Source organism: Nerophis ophidion, linkage group LG08 (assembly GCF_033978795.1).
Source record: "Nerophis ophidion isolate RoL-2023_Sa linkage group LG08, RoL_Noph_v1.0, whole genome shotgun sequence".
Classification (NCBI taxonomy): Eukaryota; Metazoa; Chordata; class Actinopteri; order Syngnathiformes; family Syngnathidae; genus Nerophis; species Nerophis ophidion.
Window position 1 is genome coordinate 3,325,890 of NC_084618.1, and position 15,533 is coordinate 3,341,422.

Here is a 15,533-nt window from a genome sequence, read left to right on the forward strand (position 1 = left end):
CTGCTGTGTACACGGACATAGGGAGAAGTACAGAGCGCCAATAAACCTTAGAGGCACTGCCTTTGCGTGCCGGCCCAATCACATCATATCTACGGCTTTTCACACACACACACACACACACACACACACACACACACACACACACACACACACACACACACACACACACACACACACACACACAAGTGACTGCAATGCATACTTGGTCAACAGCCATACAAGTCACACTGAGGGTGGCCGTATAATCAACTTTAACCCTGTTACAAATATGCGCCACACTGTGAACCCACACCAAACGAGAATAACAAACACATTTCGGGAGAACATCCGCACCGCAACACAACATAAACACAACAGAAAAAATACCCAGAACCCCTTGCAGCACTAACTCTTCCGGGACGCAACAATATACACGCCCCGCTACCGCCTTTTCCCCCCACCTCAACGCCATGTTGGCATTTATTCCATACCTTGAGTTATTTATTTTGGAAAACCTTGTTACATTGTATAATGCATCCAGCGGGGCACAACAACAAAATTAGGCATAATAATGTGTTAATTCTACGACTGTATACATCTGTATCGGTTGATATCGGGATTGGTAATTTAGAGTTGGACAATATCGGCAAAAAAGCCATTATCGGACATCTCTAGTTTCCATATTAGCTGAACCAGCCACGTTGTGACATTAATTATTTAAACAGAAACATTCTTTAAATGTTTACTGTATTTACATACCATATTTGTTTCCAAACTGTGTCTGTAAAACGGCAGTAAAACGCGAAATACGTAAATATTACACGCAATTATGCGTGTATAGATTATATATATACTACATATATTACATATATACTACATATATATAAAAGATAAATCTTTTTAGATGCGCTTCAGAGGCGCAATAGAGCCAATCCCTTTGGCTGCATTTTAGCCACTTATTGCTAACAGTTCTTTACGAGTTAGAATGCATAAGAAAAGTCTTATACGAGGACTGTGAACATGGGAATTTACTGAAAAATTTCCGTAAATTTACCTGGAAACTGTCCACCTTCTGCAGCCTTACTTAGAACGAGGCGCAGTGCAATAAACCTGATAAGTTCACTTGTGCACTAAGCAGCTTTAAAATCCTGATATCAGGCTTCTGCTCTGTATTTTTATTAGGAAATGTGCAAATGTACTAATTTTTACATAATTTTTTTTTAATATTTTTAGAATCATACATACAACATATATTGATAAGCCAGTTCAAAGCACAAATATTATATTTATTGAGTAATTAATATTTGTTTTCAATGTTTTTATTGTGACAATTGAAGCTCGGCCTCCCCAAACTGAACAGCTTTGTATGGTAAAGTGTGCACGGTGCTGCCCTCCAGTGTAAATTGGTGGCAGTGCAGCAGTATGGAGGTCAATCTGTGTATTTATTAAAATAGGCCTTTCTTATGTAACTGCATTTTTTGTGTTTTATTTTGTGGACTGGATTTTCTTTTAACATCAAATTATGCTGACGATTTCATTGAATAAAAATGTGCGAGGAAAATTGGCGTCAAAATTTCAGTTTGTTAATTAACTTAATTTGATTAATTAGTTGTTTAATTTAGTTAATTAATTCAGTGTAAAAAAATGCAGTGTAAAAAGGTTCAAGGCTTTAAAAATTCAGCTTAAAAAAAGTTTAGTGCAAAAGTGACCTCAAACTTGCCATCTCATTGGCTGGTTCTGACACAGGATCGATTGCTGCAGTCCTAATTTTGAAGAAACAAATGTTTCTGCACTATTTTTTTTTTCTTAAACAATGACATTTTCTGCACTGAAATGTTTACACTGAAATTTAATTGGATAAAAATTTGCGAGCAAAATGTGTCTTTTCAAAATTTACATTTGGCAAAATTCAGTGTAAAATGTTTTGAAGCTCAAAAATTCAGTGCAAAAAAAAATGTGTCTTTAAAAAAGTTCAGTGCAGAAATATTCAAACCATGTGACTTCAAACTTGACACCTCATTGGCTGGTTCTGACACAGGATCGATTGCTGCAGTCTTGATTTTGAATTTTGAAGCAACAAACATTTCTGCAATATTTTCTTTACACTGAAATTTTCTGCACAGAACTTTTTAAACTGAATAGGAGAAATTTTTAAACACATTTTTATTTAGTGAAATTTTCAGCATTTGTTCACTAAATTCAAAGGCAGAAAATTAATTGTCCAAACAAAGATTTTGTAAAAAAGAGACCAAAAAAATCACCTCCAATAAAACAGCAAAAAAATGTGTCTGGAGGCCGGTTTATCTGATTTTTAGGAACACTAAAAAAAAAAAAACTCACAATAATGTCTGATTGAATACTAAAAATGTTATGACAGAGCACATTAAAAAAAAACTGAATGCAATTTAAAAAACATTTACTGAATGAGACATCCAGAATGTACATTAAAATAGAGAATGTGGGATTTACAAAATTAACTATGAACAATAAAACACTGAATATTGAAAACTACAGATGTTACAATACAATGCTTTAAAATGTAATATCGGAAATTATCGGTATCGTTTCAAAAAGTAAAATCTATGACATTTTAAAACGCCCTGTGTACACGGGTGTAAGGAAAAGTACAAAGCGCCAATAAACCTTAAAGACACTGCCTTTGCGTGCATAATATCTACGGCTTTTCACACACACAAATGAATGCAAGGCATACTTGGTCAACAGTCATACAGGTCACACTGAGGGTGGCCGTATAAACAACTTTAACACTGTTACAAATATGCGCCACACTGTGAACCCACACCAAACAAGAATGACAAACACATTTCGGGAGAACATCCGCACCGTAACACAACATAAACACAACAGAACAAATACCCTGACCCCCTTGCAGCACTAACTCTTCCGGGACTCTACAATATACACCCTCCACCTCAACCTCCTCATGCTCTCCCAGGGCATGTCCCAAATTCCAAGCTGCTGTTTTGAGGCATGTTAAATAAAAATAAAGCTCTTTGTAACTTCAATAATAAATATGGCAGTGCCATGTTGGCATTTTTTTCCATAACTTGAGTTGATTTATTTTGGAAAACCCTGTTACATTGTTTAATGCATCCAGTGGGGCATCACAACAAAATTAGGCATAATAATGTGTTAATTCCATGACTGTATATATCGGTATCGGTAATTAAGAGTTGGACAATATCGGAATATCGGCAAAAAAGCCATTCTCGGACATCTCTATTCAAGATGCTACAGTTTCCATCTTAAATATCTAAAAACATGATCTGGAAATGTCCTGCAGGCCAGATTGAAAAGTTTCCCGGGCCTTAATTTGCCCAAACCTGCTGTAATCTCTCCTTAAACCTGGAAAAACTCCACCGTGCCCAGAAGAGGGCGATGTTTGGTATTCGGGACTGACAACGGCTTGTTAGGAACTAAAAAAAAATAAGCGCAGCTTTCTGCAGCTATCGCAGCATTAAAAGCCGCCACACGTGTCGCTATTTATGGAGCAGGCGCGCGTATAGCAAATACCTGACCGGGGTCCAGGTGACAGAACGTCCAGGGGGTCATCTGGACAGCTCGTGTTTACCAAAAGGTCGGCTGACCTTTACAAAAAGGTTGCGAGGCGCTGATAAGAAAAGGAAGCCCAGAGTTTGTCTAAGTACGTACTTGGGATGTCATCAGTAGCATTGAAGCAGAGTTGCAAGAGTAAAAAGAAGTCGGAGCTTCGGTATAACGCTTAAGAATGATGTGAATCTTATTTTTTTTATTCTATGGTTCAGTTTAATACCACCATCAAGTTTCAGTATGGACGTAAAAATAATAATCAGCAATAACGTCGTTGTCCACTCGCCTAATCAATGACAAAAAAGATTTAATGCGTGGTTTGATTTATAAATGTTTTGATTTGATATTAAATAATACATCAAATACATACCTAAAAACAAACATTAAAATGTTAATCATTTAAAATGAAATAGTCTCCTTTTTATGTTTTTATTAAATACATTTCGTATTAAAAGGGAAAGTCATTGAAATAAATAACTTTTTATTTACTTAAATTAAATAGAAAAAAATAAATAATGTAATATTTTTTTTATTTAGCTATCAAGATTATTTAAATTATTGAAAAAAATTAATTAACATTTTTCATTAATATTTAATTTATTGATTTTATTCAATTTTGGCACAAAAATGTTTTGAAATTTAATTAAACAAACACAAATAATATTAAATGAAGAAAATGCATTCAAGATGTTTGTGCATTGATTTATATTACTTTGTTAATAAATGAATAAATACAGTAAGCGATGCATTTATAAATTGATGGACAACTGAATGAATTAATTTACATATTAATTAACATTTTTAATAAATATTTCTGATTTGATTTAAAAGTTGGGCACAAAAAAGCCTGCGCCAAAATATTTATTGAATAAATTAATTAAAAAAAATACTAAATTTTAAAATGCTTTCAAAGTGTTTGTTTATAATTATTTATATTAATTAGATTTTAAAAAATATATAGGTATAATATATACATATATATAAAATAATAAACAAATTATTTTGCATTTTAATACATTGATGGACAATTGCATGTAATGATTTAAATATGGATTTAGTTGATTTGATTTAATTTTGGCACAAAAAACATGCATCCTTAAATGTTCCTTCAATCACATTAAAAAGATTGACAAAATAATTCTTCTCTTAAAAAAAAAAATAACATGTATGCATTAGAACTGTCTATTATTTTATATTATTTAATTAATAAATAAACTACACAGTGGGTAAACAAATCGATGAACAATTGCATGCATTAATTCACATTTTAAATATTCAGTTGGTTTGATTTCATTTTAACACAAAAAGCTTGCATCCTAAAACGTTTCTTAAATGAAATTAAATGAATTAACAGAATAATAGCTTTTTTATATAATTTAACATGTATGAATTATACTTTTCTTTTGATTTATATTATTTCATTAATAGTTAAATATTGAATAAATCGATTAACAATGGCAAGCATTAATTAAAAATGTAAATATTCAGTTGGTTTGATTTAATTTTGGCATACAAAACTTTGTATCAAATCATTAATAAATTCATAATTAAATTACATAGTGCGTGAATAAATTGATGAACAAATGCAAGCATTGCTTACAATTTTAATTAACATTTTAAATATTCAGTTGGTTTGATTTCATTTTAACACAAAAAGCTTGCTTCCTAAAACCTTTCTTTAATTAAATTAAATGAATTAAGAACAGATTAATTGAACATGTATGAATTATAATCATCTATTAATTTATATTATTTCATTCATAAATTAATAATTAAATGTCACAATTACATGCATTAATTCACTTTTTAATTTGATTTAATTTTGGCACAAAAAGCTTGCCTTAACTAGACTTGTGCTTAAAAATGGACAATGCAGGATGTTGCGGTTGCTATGGCAACAGTCAAAAGCAGCCTAACGAGACCTTTTAGCAGGACCTCTCGTGGGCGTCTGGACATGTCCCCTTCCAGGTTTATGGGGCGGCCTAAGGGGTTCCAGTGTATAGATAAGTCAGGTGTCTGGGGCACGTGCTCGCCGCAGACACGCCATGCGATGATGGCGCTATCGGGCCTAGCGCCGCCGCCTCATTGGCTGACACGGCTGCAAGCAGCTGTTGTACACGCTGAAGGAATGTTCCCTTGCTGTCACACACACATCATCACTGTCCACCAGAGATAGTGTGTGTGTGTGTTCTTGTATTTCTACCCTGCTTGAGACATCAACAAGGAAAAGTAGCTTCCATATGAGGAGGTGTGAACAAGCCACAGTCCCAATACGGAAAACCATTGCATCTAATAGAGAATGTCTCAAAATGAGGGTGGTCACAAAAAGGAGGGATTTTTCAAACTGACTGTGTCGGTTTTTAAAAAAGTGCTCCCCCTCTGGTCAACATATGAAATAACAAGTGTGTGTAAAAATTGGAAGTGCGCCCCCTCTGGCCAAGATATGTAATAACACGTGAGTGTAATGCATTGAAATGCGCCCCCTTTGGCCGAAATTAATACAAAAAAAATGTAATAAATATGTATATAGATCAGGGGTCACCAACACGGTGCCCACGGGAACCAGGTGACCCGTAAGGACCAGATGAGTCGCCCGCTGGCCTGTTCTAAAAATAGCTCAAATAGCAGCACTTACCAGTGAGCTGCCTCCATTTTTTTAAATTGTATTTATTTACTAGCAAGCTGGTCTCGCTTTGCTTGACATTTTTAATTCTAAGAGAGACAAAACTCAAATAGAATTTGAAAATCCAAGAAAATATTTTAAAAACTTGGTCTTCACTTGTTTAAATAAATTAATTTATTATTTTACTTTGCTTCTTATAACTTTCAGAAAGACAATTTTAGAGAAAAAAATACAACCTTAAAAATGATTTTAGGATTTTTAAACACATATACCTTTTTACCTTTTAGATTCCTTCCTCTTCTTTCCTGAATATTTAAATCAATGTTCAAGTTTTATTTTTTTATTGTAAAGAATAATAAATACATTTTAATTTAATTCTTCATTTTAGCTTCTGTTTTTTTGGACGAAAAATATTTGTGAAATATTTCTTCAAAATGATTATGATTAAAATTCCCCAAAAAATTTCTGGCATATCTAGAAAATCTGTAGAATCAAATTTAAATCTTAATTCAAACTGCATTTTAACAAATTTAAAACATGTCATCAAAATTCTAAAATTCATCTTAATCAGGAAAATGTACTAATGATGTTCCAGAGATTATTTTTTTATTTTTTTCAAAAAGATTCGAATTAGATAGTTTTTCTCTTTATTTTTTTGGGTTGAATTTTGAATTTTAAAGAGTCAAAATTGAAGATAAACTATGTTTCAAAATTTAAATTGCATTTTTTTCGTGTTTTTTCCTTTTTCAAACTGTTCAATCAAGTGTTTTTTTCATCATTTATTCTCTACAAAAAAACCTTCCGTAAAAGGAAAAAAAATGTAAGACGAAATGAAAAATACACATTTTTTTTATATATATATAGATTTATTTATTAAAGGTAAATTGAGCAAATTGGCTATTTCTGGCAATTTATCTAAGTGTGTATCAAACTGGTAGCCCTTGGCATTAATCAGTACCCAAGAAGTAGCTCTTGCTTTCAAAAAGGTTGCTGACCCCTGTATAGAGACATAACTGTAATATTTAAACCAATTACAAAAAACTATTAAAAATTAATCAACTAAAAGCAGTCTTTTTCTCACAATGTATCAACTTTTTTCTTGTAAAATTGGGAACAATTTCTCATACTATTTCTGTTTTTGTATTATTGCAATATTTCCTCGTAAAATTATCACTTTTCCATCCATCCATTTTCTACCGCTTATTCCCTTTGGGGTCGCAGGGGGCGCTGGTGCCTAATCGGGCGGAAGGCGGTGTACACCCTTGACAAGTCGCCACCTCATCACAGCAAAATGGTGACATTTGTCATATAAAATTCTGACTTTTATCACAATATTGACATTTTTTTTTTTGTTCTTGTAAAATAGTGACATTTTTTGAGTAAAATTATGACTTTTGTCATCATTTTGCCAAGTAAAATTCTGATTTTAAAGCTTTCTTATAAAATTGTGACTTTTGTCGAGCAAAATTACGACTATTTTCATAAAATTGCCAACATTTTTAAGCTTTTCTTGTAAAATTGCGACTGTTGTTGAGTAAAATTCCAACTCTTATCTTAATAGTGCACAAATGTTCAGTTGTTCTTGTAAAATCTTGACTTGCGTAGAGTAAAATGACGACTTTTATTGTAATACTGCCAAAATTCTAAAGTTTTTCTTGTGAAATTGTGACCTTTTTCTTATGAAATTCCAACTCATTTTTCACAACAAGCTTTTTTATATTTGCATAGTACATCTACAGTGGGGCAAAAAAGTATTTAGTCAGCCAGCGATTGTGCAAGTTCTCCCACTTCAAATGATGACTGAGGTCTGTCATTTTCATCATAGGTACACTTCCACTGTGAGAGACAGAATGTGGAAAAAAAATCCAGGAATTCACATTATAGGAATTTTAAAGAATGTATTTGTAAATTATGGTGGAAAATAAGTATTTGGTCAACCATTCAAAGCTCTCACTGATAGAAGGAGGTTTAGGCTCAAAATCTCACGATACATGGCCCCATTCATTCTTTCCTTAACACGGATCAATCGTCCTGTCCCCTTAGCAGAAAAACAGCCCCAAAGCATGATGTTTCCACCCCCATGCTTCACAGTAGGTATGGTGTTCTTGGGATGCAACTCAGTATTCTTCTTCCTCCAAACTCGACGAGTTGAGTTTACACCAAAAAGTTCTATTTTGGTTTCATCTGACCACATGACATTCTCCCAATCCTCTGCTGTATTATCCATGTATCCATTTTGGTATAAACTCAACTCGTCGTGTTTGGAGGAAGAAGAATACTGAGTTGCATCCCAAGAACACCATACCTACTGTGAAGCATGGGGGTGGAAACATCATGCTTTGGGGCTGTTTTTCTGCTAAGGGGACAGGACGATTGATCCGTGTTAAGGAAAGAATGAATGGGGCCATGTATCGTGAGATTTTGAGCCAAAACCTCCTTCCATCAGTGAGAGCTTTGAATGGTTGACCAAATACTTATTTTCCACCATAATTTACAAATAAATTCTTTAAAATTCCTACAATTTGAATTCCTGGATTTAGTTTTTCCCATTCTGTCTCTCACAGTTGAAGTGTACCTATGATGAAAATTACAGACCTCTGTCATCATTTTAAGTGGGAGAACTTGCACAATCGGTGGCTGACTAAATACTGTTTCGCCCCACTGTATATATATCCATCCATCTTCTTCCACTTATCCGAGGTCGGGTCGCGGGGGCAACAGCCTAAGCAGGGAAACCCAGACTTCCCTTTCCCCAGCCACTTCGTCTAGCTCTTCCCGGGGGATCCCGAGGCGTTCCCAGGCCAGCCGGGAGACATAGTCTTCCCAACGTGTCCTGGGTCTTCCCCTTGGCCTCCTACCGGTCGGACGTGCCCTAAACACCTCCCTAGGGAGGCGTTTGGGTGGCATCCTGACCAGATGCCCGAACCACCACATCTGGCTCCTCTCCATGTGGAGGAGCAGCGGCTTTACTTTGAGTTCCTCCCGGATGGCAGAGCTTCTCACCCTATCTCTAAGGAAGAGACCTGGAAACTCATTTCGGTCGCTTGTACCCGTGATCTTATCCTTTCGGTTATGACCCAAAGCTCATGACCATAGGTGAGGATGGGAACGTAGATCGACCGGTAAATTGAGAGCTTTGCCGCCCGGCTCAGCTCCTTCTTCACCACAACGGATCGGTACAACGTCCGCATTACTGAAGACGCCGCACCGATCCGCCTGTCGATCTCACGATCCACTCTTCCCCCACTCGTGAACAAGACTCCTAGGTACTTGAACTCCTCCACTTGGGGCAGGGTCTCCTCCCCAACCCGGAGATGGCATTCCACCCTTTTCCGGGCGAGAACCATGGACTCGGACTTGGAGGTGCTGATTCTCATTCCGGTCACTTCACACTCGGCTGCAAACCGATCCAGTGAGAGCTGAAGATCCCGGTCAGATGAAGCCATCAGGACCACATCATCTGCAAAAAGCAGAGACCTAATCCCACGGCCACCAAACCGGATCCACTCAACGCCTAGAAATTCTGTCCATAAAAGTTCTGAACAGAATGGGTGACAAAGGACAGCCTTGGCGGAGTCCAACCCTCACTGGAAACGTGTCCGACTTACTGCCGCCAATGCGGACCAAGCTCTGACACTGATCATACAGGGAGTGGACCGCCACAATAAGACAGTCCGATACCCCATACTCTCTGAGCACTCCCCACAGGACTTCCCGGGGGACACGGTCCAATGCCTTCTCCAAGTCCACAAAGCACATGTAGACTGGTTGGGCAAACTCCCATGCACCCTCAAGAACCCTGCCTGTATATTATTAATGTTGTAAATACAAATCATTATATGTCTAGAAAGGGTGGTCCTAAAGAGGTCGACATTTTACAGAGGTCTCAAGAAGGTAAAAAATTCCAAATTGTGTGTGTGTGTGTGTGCTGTAGTCTTCACCTACATTGGCCTGAACATCCATAAAACATAAAAGTCCAGTCTGACATAAGCAGATCAGATGGTGTGTGTGGTTGCAGCTATTTCTAGCTCTTCCAGTTTATTTGTGTCGCCACCCCCTGCCCACCACCACACTCCTCTCTCTCTCTCCAATGTCATGTGATAGTCCCCCCCCCCCACCCAAAAAAACCTCCTGCTCTTGTCAATGACACTCAGGGAGGCAACAATGGAGGATTACAGCATGTTGGATAGTTTCCTACAAACACACATTGTGCCATTGTTGTCACCACAAGTCTGACGTCACAACCCAATGTGTGTGTGTTTGTGTGTGTGTGTGTTACAGGTCATCGCCAACACACCTGCCAAGTCAGTAAACTGCCAGCATGTCGGTATAACGTGCATGTAGCCATGCTGTGAAGTGAATGGTAACATTTTACTACCAATCTCACTTGAATTGAACCCACTATGGTGGAATATTCATGAGCTGCAGTGCCTCCGCCACCCTGAAGAGGGCAGTATGGTTCTAACATTCCAGAAGCCTTGGACTGGGAAATGTTTGCATTTGTAGCAAATGTCACTAACTTCCTTTGATTCTTATGTATGAGAACATTATGCATGCACTGAAATAGAAGACAATGGTGTGTGTTTGTGTAGAAGCATGTGGCCACAATTTATTGTAATACAATTTAATTTAATCTAATTTAATTTAATTGTAATTTTTCTTATTTTATTTTTAAAAGTAATTGAGCACATTTCATGTAAAAATACATATTTTTAAATGTGTTGAAATATAGTCCTTGTTATGTTTGTACTCAATTTCAAGGATTCATGTATTTATTCAATCATAATTGATTTCATTTTTTTCATCGCCTACTTTTAAGTCCAGAAAATGCAATGTAATTTTATACAATTTTGAAAAAAGAAAGTCCTTTAATTGTATTATATTATATATATAATATTAACAAATCACACTTTATTTTGTTGTTTGTACATCGTTTAAGGTAATAATCAAATTATATTTTATTTCATTTTTAAAGCACAACTACATCAAATATTTTATTTCATAAAATGCAGTGTATTTAATTTTTAATACAGAAATGTAGTTTAATTATGTTTTATGTGTGACATTTATAAATCATAATTTATGTTGTTATGTTTGTACCTTTTACGATAATTATTGAATTCCCTTTGATCTCATTTTTAAGGCACAGTATTTAATTAAAAAAAAAGCAAAGTCATTTTATCTTATTTGAATACAGCAAGTAACTATAATTGTATTTTATACATGATAATTATCAATCCTATTTTATTTTATTATTGCATGATTTAAGGTAATTATTGAATTCTCTTGTATCCCATGTTTAACTACATTAAATATTTAATTCCAGAAAATGCAACATAATTGTATTTAATTTTTTCATACATATAGTCATTTTGTTGTATTATAATATTTAATACATGATATTAATACATCTTACTTTATTTTGTTATGTTTGTGAATGATTTAAGGGAATTATTGAAATATTTTCATTAAATTTTTTTAAAAGGCATAATTAAATATTTAATTCCAGAAAATGCAAAATAATTTCATTAAATTTTTTATTACATAGTCATTTTGTTGTATTATAATATTTAATGTATATTAATAAATCATATTTAATTGTGTTATGTTTGTGCATGATTTAAGGTAATTATTTTTATTGTATTTGTTTAAAAGAACACTTACATTAGATATTTAATTCCAGTAAATGAAATATAATTTTATTTCATTTTTAATACAAAAAGTAATTTAAATTTTGTAAAATATGTTATGTACTAAAATTACAAATCATACTTTATTTTGCTATATTCGTACTTAATTTAAGGTCATTGTTAAATGATCTTTTATTAATTTTTTTAAGACAGACCTACATAAAATATTTAGTTCCAGAAAATGCAGTGTAATTTTATTTCATTTTTAATACAGAAATTAATTGATTGTATTATATTTAATTTATGATATTAATAAATCATACTTTATTTTGTTATGTTTGTGCGTGATTTAAGGTATGCATTGAATTATTTTTATTCTATTTTTTTAGAACACACTTACCTTATATATTTAATTCCAGAAAATGCAATGTCATTTTATTTCATTTTTAATACAGAAAGTAATTTAAATGTATTAAGATCTGTTATGTATTATATTACAAAACCATACTTTATTTTGCTATATTTGTACCAAATTTAAAGTCATTTTTACATTATATTTTATTAAATTTTTTAAAGGCAGAGATTTACATAAAGTATTTAGTTCCCCAAAAAAATCCAGTGTAATTTAATTTAATTTTTAATACAGAAATTAATTAATTGTATTTTATTTAATTTACGATATTAATAAATCATACTTTATTTTTGTTATGTTTGTGCAATATTGAAGGTAATTGTTTAGTTATTTTAATTGTACTTTTGTAAAGGCACCCTTACAGTATTTAATTCAAGAAAATGAAATGTAATTGTATTTCATTTTTAACACAGAAAGTAATTACAATTTTAATTTAATTTAAAATATGTTATGTATATTAACAAATCATACTTTATTTTGCTATACTTTTTATTATTAAATTGTATTTTATTTCATTTTTTTTAAAACAGAGACCTACATAAATTATTTAGTTCCAGAAAATGCAATATAATTTTATTTCATTTTTAATACAGAAATTAATTAATTGTATTATATATAATTTATGATATTAATAAATCATACTTTATTTTCTTATGTTTGTGCATGGTTTAAGGTAATTAGTGAGTTATTTTTATTCTATTCTTTAAAGGCACACTTACATTATATATTTAATTCCAGAAAATGCAATGTCATTTTATTTCATTTTTAATACAAATAGTAATTTAGATGTATTAAGATCAGTTATGTATTATATTACCAAACTATACTTTATTTTGCTACATTTGTACTAAATTTAACGTCATTTTACATTATTTTTTATTTCATTTTTTAAAGGCAGAGACTTATATAAAGTATTTAGTTCCCAAAAAAATCCAGTGTAATTTATTTTAATTTTTAATACAGAAATGAATTAATTGAATTTTATTTAATTTAGGATATTGATAAATCATACTTCATTTTTGTTATGTTTGTGCAATATTTAAGGTAATTATTTTAAATGTATTTTTGGAAAGGCACCCTAACAATATTTAATTCAAGAAAATTAAATGTAATTGGATTTCATTTTTAATGCAGAAAGTAATTAAAATTGTAATTTAATTTAAAATATGTTATTTTTTAAATTAACAAATCAGACTTTTTTTTGCTATATTTGTTATTATTAAATTATATTTTATTTCATTTTTTTAAAGACAGAGACCTACATAAAGTATTTAGTTCCAGAAAATGCAGTGTCATTTTATTTCATTTTTAATACAGAAATTAATCAATTGTATTATATTTAATTTATGATATTAATAAATCATAATTTATTTTGTTATGTTTGTGCATGATTTGAGGTAAATATTGAATTATTTTTATTCTATTTTTTTTAAAGGCACACTAACGTTATATATTTAATTCCAGAAAATGCAATGTCATTTTATTTAATTTTTAATAGAGAAAGTAATTTAAATGTATTAAGATCAGTTATGTATTATATTACCAAACCATACTTTATTTTGCTATATTTGTACTTAACGTCATTTTTACATTATATTTTATTTCATTTTTTAAAGGCAGAGACTTAAAGTATTTAGTTTCAAAAAATGCAGTGTAATTTAATTTAATTTTTAATACAGAAATGAATGAATTGTATTATATTTAATATATGATATTAATAAATCATACTTTATTTTTGTTATGTTTGTGCATTATGTAATTATATAACTATTTTTATTTTATTTATGTGAAGGCACACTTACAATACTTATTTAATTCAATAAAACAAAATGTAATTGTACTTCATTTTTAATACAGAAAGTAATTAAAATGTTAATTTAATTTAAAATATGTTATGGATTATATTAACAAGGCATACTTTATTTTGCTATATTTGTCATTATTAAATTATATTTTATTTAATTTTTTTAAGACAGACCCACAAAAAGTATTTAGTTCCAGAAAATGCAATGTAATTTTATTTCATTTTTAAAACAGAAAATTATTAATTGTATTATATTTAATGTATGATATTAATAAATCATGTTTCATTTTCAAATGTGACATGAATAAAAGAGAATATAATATTGCATGAGTTGAAGAAAGGAAAACTGCATTAAAAGTTGCTTTTAGGAAGTAAGAGAATGCAACAGCACCACCTGTTGGCGGTCTAGTGAACAGCTGCCCCATTTTGGTTGAAGTGCTACTTTGTCCTGGCCCCTCCCTCTCTCAGCGTGGAGTACACCCCCAGCTTTAACCCCATCGCCCTGAAAGACTCCGCCCTGTCCACCCACAAGCCCATCGAGGTGCGCGGCCCCGGCGGGAAGGCCACCATCGTCCACGCCCAATACAACACGCCCATCAGCATGTACTCGCAGGACGCCATCATGGACGCCATCGCCGGCCAATCGCAGGCCAAGGGACACGACGGGTGAGGTGACGCCGCTGAAAACGCGCCAATGTGTGCTTTGCTTCTCTCTGTCCACCTTTCACCTTTCTGCTCACTCCATCCCTCCTCATCCTCCCCCCCCCGCCGCCCGGCCAGCGAGGAGGCGGGCTCCCCCTTGGCGTAAGTACATCCTGCCTCCTAACAAGGCCTCACAACATCCAGAGCATACTTCCTGCTTCATGCGCCCAACGGACATCTGCACGCCGACTGACGCTTATGTGCGTGTGTCCTCCCCCCCTCCCAGTGCCGTCCTGCCCATGAAGGACCCCGTGGTGGACTGCGCCTCCCCCGTCTATCAGGCAGTAAACAAGCCAAAGGAGAACCCCCAGGACTTGTCCGACTGGGCTCGCCGCGCCGCCAACCTGCAGTCCAAGAGCTTCCGGATGTTGGCCCACATCACTGGAACTGAATATAGTGAGTGAACGCCTAAATCAGGTGTTGGTAAATAATGGGACATTCCCGCTGTAGGTGCAATGGAGTCTAACCCTTGTTTAACCCTCATTGTCTCCATAAAGTGCAAGACCCAGACGAGGAAGCTCTGATGAAGTCGAGGTAAGCGCCGTTGCATTGATCAGTAATTACTCTGGCGTTTGTTTACATAACCCTTCAACAACCTTACCATTGAATATACACACTAACTCCTGGGATCCTAAAAGTGTCATAAGTTAACAATCATTTATATTTGTTTTCTTTTACTTTCAACGCTTGAAATCTTTTAACAATTTTAAATCTGTGGATATACTATTTTTATTAATAGTTATGCTTGTTTTATATTTTATATACTTTTTGTCAAATAATATTTGTTTTAATATTGGGAAATTGCAAAATATA

General features: G+C 33.4%; 1 protein-coding gene across 2 annotated transcripts in view; it reads left to right on the top strand.

Moving 5' to 3' along the window:
• ldb3b (LIM domain binding 3b) overlaps nt 1–15,533 on the top strand; it is a 36,840-nt gene that overhangs the window by 18,223 nt on the left and 3,084 nt on the right. The window contains exons 4-8 of one of the 2 annotated variants that reach the window (XM_061907488.1): nt 10,454–10,476; nt 14,487–14,684; nt 14,799–14,822; nt 14,947–15,116; nt 15,218–15,254. In XM_061907488.1, coding sequence (XP_061763472.1) covers nt 10,454–10,476; nt 14,487–14,684; nt 14,799–14,822; nt 14,947–15,116; nt 15,218–15,254 — 452 coding nt within the window. The remainder of the gene's footprint in view (nt 1–10,453; nt 10,477–14,486; nt 14,685–14,798; nt 14,823–14,946; nt 15,117–15,217; nt 15,255–15,533) is intronic. The other variant, XM_061907489.1, reaches the window with a different exon arrangement.